The following is a 9907-nucleotide window of genomic DNA, read 5'->3' as shown; positions in this document are numbered from 1 at the left end:
CCGCGCTGAGCACTCAGCCAATGCGGGCTCTACCCCACGACCTTGAGATGGTGACCTGAGCTGAAATCAAGAGTTCCATGCTTAACTGAGTGAGCCTCCCAGGCACTCCACGGAGGATTTTTCCGGCAGTGTATGATACCATAATGGTGGATACAGGGCATTAGACGTTAGCTTAAACCCACAGAATATGTAACACCAAGGGTGAACCTGACTGTAAACTACGGAGCTTGGGTATTATGAGGTATCGAAATAGATTCATCGATGGTCACGGATGCATCACTCCAGTGAGGGATGTGGACCATGGAGAAGGTTATGCATGGGGCAAGGGATGGAGGATCTGGGCAATCTCTGTACTTTCCCCTGAAGTTTACTAGGAACCTAAAACTGCCCGAAAAGTATGACGTCTTGGCAGAAAGAAGAAGTGTAGGTTTTGTGCACCTGCTTCATAACTTCCATCCCAAGACTGTGATGTTTGAGCATGCTCGCTAGGTCATTCTGCAGGCTTGTGCTACGGGTGATATGTTAGCTTCTGAATGCAACGGTGAGTCTTGCCACTCGTGTGGGAATTTGGGGACTTCTGTGCAAAGGGGCAGGAAGATATCACCAGAACTTCAATTCAGTGGCAGGTATGCAAAGTGAGGATGTCACCTCCCCATCTGGTGGCAGCCTGCAAAGCATATGACAGGGGGAAGATTTGCACCAGCAACCAGCACCGTGCTGAAAGTTGCAAGACATCTTTTGGAGAAGTGAGTCAGCAACATCATCACCATGACTATTAATGCCTGACAATAACAGCCTTTTGGTGCCAGTTTTTCCTCAGAAATGGCAGTTTATAGATAGCGTAAAATCCAAACATTTGCTCACAGCTCTCTCTTTGCTCCAACCCAAGAAAATGTGAGCCACGGAATTGCAGAATAATGATGTTTTTTAGAGTGGTCACCTTGACCTTGCTGTAATCGGAGGGGAGAAAGTTGGCACGTTGACTGCTATAAATTATTGAAAAAAAATGCCCACAAAATTCTTAACACAGGAGAGTTTACAAGGAGACAGTTTTCTCCAGCTGGTAGGAGAAGGCGAAACCAAATGCACGAAGGCTGAGGAGGAGATGCTGTGCCATCGCTGGATTGAAGGGCATGGTTGGAGGGAGGCGTGTGCAAAGGATTTTACTAAGAATTTTTGGACCCCTTGGCACATGTGTCATAAGTAAGGGATAGCTTGAAAACAGTTAATATTTGAGAAAAAGAAAGCAAGGACAGAAATATGTTAGAATGAACATATTTGTCCACCATATTTATTGATATGATACATATTTTGATATATATTTTGTTGTGCGGTAAATGGTAAATGGGATCAACCATATCATAGGACAATGTATGGTTCTCCATGCTTAGTGCTTTGAGGGTAATGGTGTTCCAGACCCTTCTTTGGATGACGGCCTTACAAAGTTGGGGGATGGAGGTATTATAAGGTCTTCTTCCTTTCGCGAAGAAGTCAGTGCCATGGATACAACGCTTTCTTATGTGGAGTTTGCTCGATAGGCGGAAATTGTCTCAAGGAGCGTGCCAACCCCACATCCCTAAAAACCGAGTCATGAATCCTTGCTTTTCTGTCATCCATCAGCTGTTCTTCTGTATGGAGTCTAAATAATCTGTGGCTGGGTTATGGGGACAATGATATGGACACTGTGTTTGTTAGTCTTCATGCACGTTACCCATTTGGAAGCAAAATAGGAGAAGACCCCCCACCCTCAAAAGCATCTAAATGGATAAAAGCTGAAAGTGATGCAATCCCCCCAAAAGCATTTAAATACATGGACAAACGTTGAAAGAGATGGGACGTAAATTGTTTCAATCTCCCCAACTGCTCAGCACAGAGATTAGGTTTTAGACACATTTTTATAAATCCCACCCTGTGTTTTTGCATAAACCACGTTGACAGCAGTAAGAATAAAGCCAGGAATTGCTTTTTATGTTCCAAGACTCAGTTAGTTCCCCTACTCGAGGTTGGAGAAGGCTTTTCATTCATTGCAACTTTGAGAATGAAAAAGTTCATGGAGTCATGGCGGCTTGGGCCCCCAACATCGGGGTGCTGAGCCTCGCAGTCATCGTGAAGAAGCCATGTCTCACACGCTGTTTCTCCAACGATGGCCCTATCCATCCTCCATGGGCTGTTGCAAAAAAAAAAATTACTTTTCATAAGTCGTGTGAAGTCAAGTTTCACAATCGCCTGTGGATGTTTTCATTTGAGATGTGAAATCGCCAGGAGGAAATTTGGAAGGTGAAGAAAAAAAGAAAAAAAGAAAAAAACTTAATAGGGTTTATGTTTCTGTATGCAATCTGGTTTTTGTTAAATTCTGTTAACACATCCATTGTTACGTGTGTTCTAATTTCTTCCGTTGAATTTTAAGTGTGAGTTGACACAGGTCTGCTAAACACGTAACCGAGGCGCAGAGGCATGTACAACAGAGTAGAAAATGTATGAAATGTATGAAATAAGATGAATGCATTATGGCTGAGAGTGTATTTTCTTATGAAAAATAAGACCTCTGGCTGCTGTGTCCTAGTGACCGCCAGCTTCATGGGTCTGCCAAACGGCAGATCCATTTAGCCAACTATTTCTCACCGTATCTCGCTTAAACGTGTTTCAAATGTAAAGCTCTCACATTCCTCCTACAAGCCTACGTGTGTCTCTCTCGGGACACATCAGCATGTCTGAAAATGCCAGGACAGAAAACCACGTGTCACCCGTGACTCCTGTGTTTGTCTCACCTGCACGCTAATCCTGGATCACTCCTTGGTCTGTAGTATGTGCTTAATTAAATGCCTGCAGGAGGAATCAGCCAGGCAGTCTGAGTGAACGGCAGAGACCACGTACTGTCCAAATCCTGGGATATGTGGGATAGGATATTGGATAAATGGATTTGAGGGAAGGGGAATGACCAAAGTTGCAACTGCAGGATGTAAATCTCCAGGGGGCCAAACCCAAAAGAAGAGACATCAAAGAGAATACATAGAAGCGACATTCGGAAAGTCTTGGCCACGAGCTTTGTGGGTGCGGGGATCTGAAACCATGTTGGCTACTTCCTATCACCTTCTTCCTGTATTTTTTTTAAGTGGTTGATCTTTTTATATATATATATATATATATATATATATATGGAAAGTCACCTTTCCAAGAGTTGGACAACTACAAAATAGGAATAAAATAAATCATTCTAAATGTAAAAAAAAAAAAAAAAATAGTGCTTAAAAAATAGGTAGCTGGGCATGTAAGAAAATTTTTAAATAATCAAATTTCTTAAATTGGGTCTTAAAAGAGCTCAGTCACCTCAGTGAGAATCCTCTATGGATGAAGAGAATGTAGTATCTGTGGGGGCACCTGGCTGGCTCAGTTGGAAGAGCATTGACTCTTGACCTGAGGGTCATGGGTTCAAGCACCACGTTGGGTGTAAAGATTACAAAACAATTTTTTAAAATTTTTAAAAAATTAAAAAAATAAAAGAATAGTATCAATGATATACAAGGGAAGTTCCACTCATGCTACTCAAGCTTATCAAGAATTCTTGAGGGGCACCTAAGTGGCTCAGTTGGTCAAGCAAGCACCTTGGGCTCAGGTCATGATCCCAGGGTCCTGGGTTTGAGCCCAACGGCAGGCTCCCTGCTCAACGGAGAGTCTCCTTCGCCCTCTTCCCCTGCTTGTTCCCTCTCTGTCAAACAAATAAATAAATAATTTTTTTTTTAAAGTATTCCTGACTGACTATAAAAGGATAATGAGGTCAAAACTGCAACATTTTTGCAAAAGGTTCAAATATCCATTGCCGGGCAAATGTGCTAATGCCTTCCAGAGCACCATCAGCCGCTTCTTTTGGGGCCAAATCCATGGCGTTCTAAAAATAAATGATAAAGTAGGCTGTCCTACTGAGGTGAACTTCTGTCTCCTTTCGAGTGGGATCTTCTCCATCCTACCTGCCTCCGGCGAAAAGCCTGTATCCACAAAGACAATGAAGACTTGACACAATTATGTCAAAAGTGGGTGTCACAGAATTACTCCCGTCTATTTCCCCGTTTAAAGTCTTTTATTTCGCCTGACTGTATCATTTATAAATTGTAAGTACGTGATGGGATTTGAAGCACCCATAATAGGACTGAATTCTCATCCCCATGAACCACATGTAGACATAAAGACAGTGTGGATCGCCTGGGACTTGAGGTTAACTTTAGCACCAGGGGAGGCTTTTCCCTTATGTGTTGATGCAGTAGCAGTGTCAGGCATCTGCAGAGAGCTGGAGCTTGCAGATCGCACTTGCTGATTGCATCGCACACCTTGATGAGGGCAGAGCCCGGGAACGTTTGCATCCAACAGCCTGAGGCTGGCGGCAGGGATTGGATTGGACAACCTGGAGAGTGGTTGGCAAATTTGAAGGCAAGTCCTCAAGTTTGTGCGGATCCAGGCTGACTTCTTTCTTTTCTTTTAAATTGTTTTAAATAAACCTTTTATTTTTCATTTTTTTAGATTTGTGGAGAATTTCCAGTGATGGTACCAAATGCCCAGATAGCACCTGCAGCCGACTCCACACTACGTGGGGATCCTGCATCCTTTGGTCAAAGCTGAGATGCAAACGTTGATGCCTCCTCGGTAGTGAAAGTCCAGTTTACCCGGATTCTTGCCATTTTTGTTAAATAGATAAAGATGTGCCAATCACCTTTATATGCCAAGAGGGTGCTTTTATCTCTCTCTCTCTTTTTTTTTAAGATTTTACTTATTTCCGAGAGAGAGCACAAGCATGAGCGGTGGCAAAGGGAGAAGGAGAAGCAGACTCCCTGCTGAGGGGTTTGATCCCAGGACCCCAAGATCATGACCTGAGTCGAAGGCACATGCTTAAGCAACTGAGCCACCCAGGCACCCCTGGAATGATGGTTTTTAATATACATTTTCTAAATAAACGCTTGTAGCAAAAGATGCATATGTTGAACCTGAGGCTGATGGGTTTTCATTGATTGTCTCAAGGTTGGATGGTTTGCACTTGACTTAGCCAGGACGGACAATGAGGAACCATGTAACCCAGAAGACAGGATGAGTCTGATTTCTCTACTGTGTTGACGTTCATTTTTATGAGCAAAATAGGTTTGCTGCTGAATCTGGTTTTTTTTTTTCATAATCATTCTTGTTCCGATTGCCAATTGTTCCGAAGCCAATTTATACATTATATTTAAACTCTACACAAGCCAGAAAGTGCCTCACCTACCGCAACTCTCAAACCTGAGTAGGTTTGTTTTGAATAGCAAGAAGCTTACATGGGATGTTTATTTGTTCAACTGAAGCAAGAATACCTTCTAGGTCAACTTCAAGAGACAATCAAAAGTGATGGAAACCATCAAACAATTTACACTATCTCTTTAGAGTCTAAACACTTAAATGCAAAATAAACATCAACCCAAAGCAACTTTCAGTGGGCCTGAGGTAGCTCTTGATGACGGTGTTTGGCAGCTGCGTTGTGATGAGTAAGGGCAGCTTTCTTCGGGGAGTTTTATAAATCCAAAACACACCACAAAAATGGCATTCACAGATTCCGTATTGATAGGGAAAAAAAAAAGTGTGTATTTTATTGAACTTGATTTTTTTTAAAGGTGATGCTTCTCCTGGATAATAATTCAATGCTTGGAAGACAATACTGTTAACTTTTATCTCCAAGTATTCCTTTTCTTATAACTAACGTGAATAGATGCTTATCACAACACAACTATGTAGCTCGCTAAATGTCACCAGACGACGTAGGCGTAAAAATCTATGGCTGAGGGTCAGTCTGTGGATCACCTCCTAAAACTGACAATGACTGAGCCACCAGATTTACTGTATGAAATCCCATCAACCGAGACTCGTTGAAACTTTAAAAATCATCATTTTCATAGTATGTGACATCATAACGTTCCCTCGTTCAGGATTATATATTCGAAGCATCATCGCCTGTTAAGATATTATAAAATCAGCTCCTGCAATTCTTTGGCGCATGATGTTGCTGGGTCGGTAAAGCTACATTGTTAAAGATACCAGAAATTCTCTTGAGATGGATTAAGGAAAATGGAACGAGAAGGCATCTTAGAGCATCAACGACTTCCTTCCTTTCCCTGCATGAAAGCTAGAATGAGTGATCCGTATTGGAGGTTGCTCCAGCCATTATAAATGGTGAAACCAACCCAAGGACCCCTCAATTTAAAGTTAATTGACAATAACTGGACCTCTGTATTTCACTTGCCACTTCCTTGCCATAGATCAGGTCCTGTGCCTTTGGTAGTCTGTTCTCTTTTTTTATTCATACACACGGTGTCATTTTATCACAAAACAGTCCCTAGAGGAATGTTGAATAGTATCTGAAGCAAAGAGCAAACACCTGTCTTAGGTGATTCAGATTTTGGTTTTTAGGTCATCTCTAGAGAGGCTGGGAGAACCACAGCTACACATCTGCTTTGGCGATTTGTTTTTTCCCCTTTTGCACATTCACGTGTGTGTTGCCACTCCGTGGGAAGGAAATCTCATTGCTTTGCAACTCCTAGGAAGAGCCTCATGGCCAGATCTCCGGCAGAGTAACAGCCTTTGTTGATGACGTCCCTCCCTACCTGAGGAATCTGGGCCAGTTGATATTCTCAGAAAAAAAAAATTAAAATTAAAAAATTCTTCCAAAATGCAGCCACAGTTAATTATTCCTTGTTGTCAAAATGCACCTAAAATATCTCACGAGTTGTCAGCATGCCACCGTGGAGAAGTGACACGTTTTGACAACTACCTATTTGTTGATTTGGGGATTTACATTGCATGTGACAAGAGTATTTTACGATATAAGTACTGACTGTTCTTTCTTCCGACTAGTTCAGTTTTCCGCAGGAGTTAGCTTTCTGGTGAAGGTCACGATGCCAGATTCTGGTTTGGCCTCAAAAGGAAGTCTTTAGTGTCACAGAATGCAGCAGAGTGGTGGGTGGGCAAGGGCGGAGGGTCTCTACCCAAGTTAATAAGGGGGAAAGCAGGTGGCAGCTGCCTAGTGGGCTCTGGCCATCTGCAGATACGAGAATCCGTGGACATGACACATTACGGCAGTCGGCATTCTCTAGAATTTGCGAAAAGTGATTTTATCAGAAACAAGCCTAGATAATTCTAGTGGCGACAGACTTAGGAAGTTTGTCTCTACCGTTCATTATACAGAGTTCTCATTTAAAACGAAAACGTGCGGGGCGTGTCACATAACACATTTAAAAAATTGCTAGCTTCATTAGGAAAAGTTAGTCGGATCGTTCAAGTGTCTGATTTTAAATCGCTAGGAATTAAATAATTCAAATGAAACGATTGCATCTTATTTTTAAAATAATAGAATAGTCGAAATAGAGAGGAGGAGAGAAGAGAGGATAAGAGAAGAGACATTGGTCCTCTGAGATGCCCAACAGGTGCAGCCCCTCTTTCTTACCTGCGGAGCAGAAGAGTTGGAGGAAGAGAGGCTCAGTTGGAGGTGTTATTCTACAGATTTCCTTCTATGTGAGGGAGCAAGAAGTATATGGGATAGGCACGTCCCTAAAAATATGCCTGCAGAGAAAATAGGAAAATAACATTTGGCTTTAAGACTGTATCGGATACCTGACATCACACATACTAGGATAACATGTTTTTTTTGGGTCTTAAAAGTTTAATCCTTTCCATATATACTCATGAACGGTGTGATGGAAGATGGAAAGGATGTCATGCTTCCCTACACACATAATCTTGGTCTACTTGGTTAATCAGTAGGGCACGGTTTTCGTTCATCAATGTAGGTAACATGAGGAATCTAGGGTATTGATAACACAAATTATGCTCTACAACTATGTTAAGTCATATTACCCATCGTCATGGCAATAAAACTCATGGATCACATCTCGTGCTGTTCATATATTTAATACATGTTTTAGAAAGCCATTCATCATCAAAGGCAATGCAGGTAATTATATATTTTTTTATTTTTTTCTAAAGATTTTATATATTTATTTGAGAAAGGAAAAAGAGAGAGAGAGGACAAAGGAGAGGGAGAGGCAGATGGAGAAGAAGCTACCTCACAGCTGGGAGCTCGACTCGGGGCTCAATCCCATGGCTCATGACCTGAGCCAAAACCAAGAGTCAAACGGTCACCCAGGTGCCCCACAATACACATAATTTTAATTGGCACTCCCCTTAGATGTTTCAGGTGCAAACGATAAGCCAGAAATAATGAGAATTATTTTGAAGTAACTTCCTTATTGGTGTTTACTTCAATTTCTAGTTAATTTTTCAGGCAACTGTTGTCTCAGTCAACAGTAAATGGAAAGTTACATGTTTCTCATCTTTCTTGAAAGCAGAGGTGAGTGTAAGATGTTCGCTAAATCACAGCTCAGTAGAGATACTTGATCAAGAAAAAAAAAAAAGACATTCAATCAGCCCGATTTTAATGAACACCTACACCCGATTTTAATGGTCCTGCATTGCAGCCGTAAAGAAAAGAGAGTGCATTTGTAGAAATGTGTGGCACTGGACAGGTAATCAATGATAAAGCAGCCCAGTGGGATCGTTGGGAATTGCAAGGGCCTGTTGACACGCTAATGTAGGTGCGATGAAATCAGGACAGTCCAGCCACTCTCTGGAAGAAGAGTCTTTACCGCAGGTCATCTGGCACTTATGTTCTATTTTTCTTGGGAGAGCACTTGGTGAGCTTTGACTATATTTGAGGTTGACTCTGAGCTGCTGAGCTTTGGTGTCTGGATGAATCACTGTTTTTTTGAAGTCGGGCATGGGGTCGCCGTGTGTATGAGTCTGAAATCTTGTCTTCTGCTCCCATGTCTGAAATGAACAGCACTGTGATTCTTGGTTGACCTCATTCCTGTGGGAGAAAAGGAAAAGTGAGACCATCTTTGGCAGCTCTTTCAAGTTGATCTGTTTATGTAAACCCTCAGGGAAGACCCAGCATACTGCCATGCATGGACACAAATTAAAAGAGAGAGAGAGAGAGAGAAATCCATCCAGACTTTGAATCTCTTGTTTTCTCCTTCATGTTCTGCCTAAATCCCACCCCTACATGTGGAGAAACTTATAAGCCACTGAGCATAAATAATATAAACTGACATAAGAGCATAGGCCAAAATATCTCTCAAGCTGGTGTTAAATAGAGGTGGGAGGTGTGTACTCAAATATATGTGACATTTTGGGAAAAAAAGGTGTGAAACAGAAAATGGTATCTATTCAGGAATGTAATGCAAGGCTCATGCTTTCCTTAAAAAAAAAAAATGCAATTTTTACATTACTTTAGATAAACATTGTGTAGCCAGAGTTCCTTTTAAGGAGGCCACAACTCCACTTAACAGTGTGTGGTTTTGGGTCTTTCTCAGCTTTTTCATCCCCAGGGCACCGGTGGTCGGACTAGAATAATCCATTCAGATGCAAATTCTTTCATGGGGGCAGGAGTCAAGAGCAGCATGGACATTGAGGTTGGGTTTAATTAGTTAAAATGTAGTCTGTTAAATCTTAGGCCACAAAGTGAAACACAGGTGTTTTCTAAAGACTTCTTGACAAGACTCAAGAGGAGAGGGTCCTTGGGATGGACAGTCTCATTACAAGGGAAATGGAAAAGATGGGACCATAAGAACCATTGGCTCATGAGGTCGTTAGGTGGTGCTGGTTAATTTGAGAAATATGGAAAGGGACGTCTGGGTGGATCAGTGGTTGAATAAATAAATAAATAAATAAAAAAAATCTTTTAAAAAGTTTTTGAGAAATATGGGGAAAATTCTGGAAACACCCAGTCGTTAATTATGCTTGCTAAGGAAGAGGAGCTTGCAATCGTTCTTTCTTTCCCAAATCAGAAACAGGTCAGCCAGGATGATGGCTTGAGAGCACTTCTGGCTCAACCTCACGGGAA

At 41.8% G+C, this 9907-nt stretch overlaps 1 protein-coding gene across 6 annotated transcripts in view; it reads right to left on the bottom strand.

The window, feature by feature from the left end:
- Positions 1 to 1261: 1261 nt before the first annotated feature.
- Positions 1262 to 9907, bottom strand: part of LOC144307784 (uncharacterized) — a 64168-nt gene continuing 55522 nt past the window's right edge. For 3 of the 6 annotated variants that reach the window (XR_013374498.1, XR_013374499.1, XR_013374500.1), the window contains 3 exons: positions 8072 to 8872; positions 7454 to 7569; positions 1262 to 2226 (listed from right to left, as the gene is read on the bottom strand). Coding sequence is in view for 2 of the 6 variants with exons in the window: in XM_077887773.1 (XP_077743899.1) it covers positions 7499 to 7569; positions 8652 to 8872 (292 nt within the window). In the remaining 4 variants the exon portion in view is untranslated. The remainder of the gene's footprint in view (positions 2227 to 7453; positions 7570 to 8071; positions 8873 to 9907) is intronic. The other 3 variants (XR_013374497.1, XM_077887773.1, XM_077887774.1) reach the window with 3 other exon arrangements.

This window comes from Canis aureus, chromosome X, assembly GCF_053574225.1.
Source record: "Canis aureus isolate CA01 chromosome X, VMU_Caureus_v.1.0, whole genome shotgun sequence".
Classification (NCBI taxonomy): Eukaryota; Metazoa; Chordata; class Mammalia; order Carnivora; family Canidae; genus Canis; species Canis aureus.
Note: the sequence above shows the minus strand (reverse complement) of the source record. Positions and strands in the feature narration are given on the sequence as shown.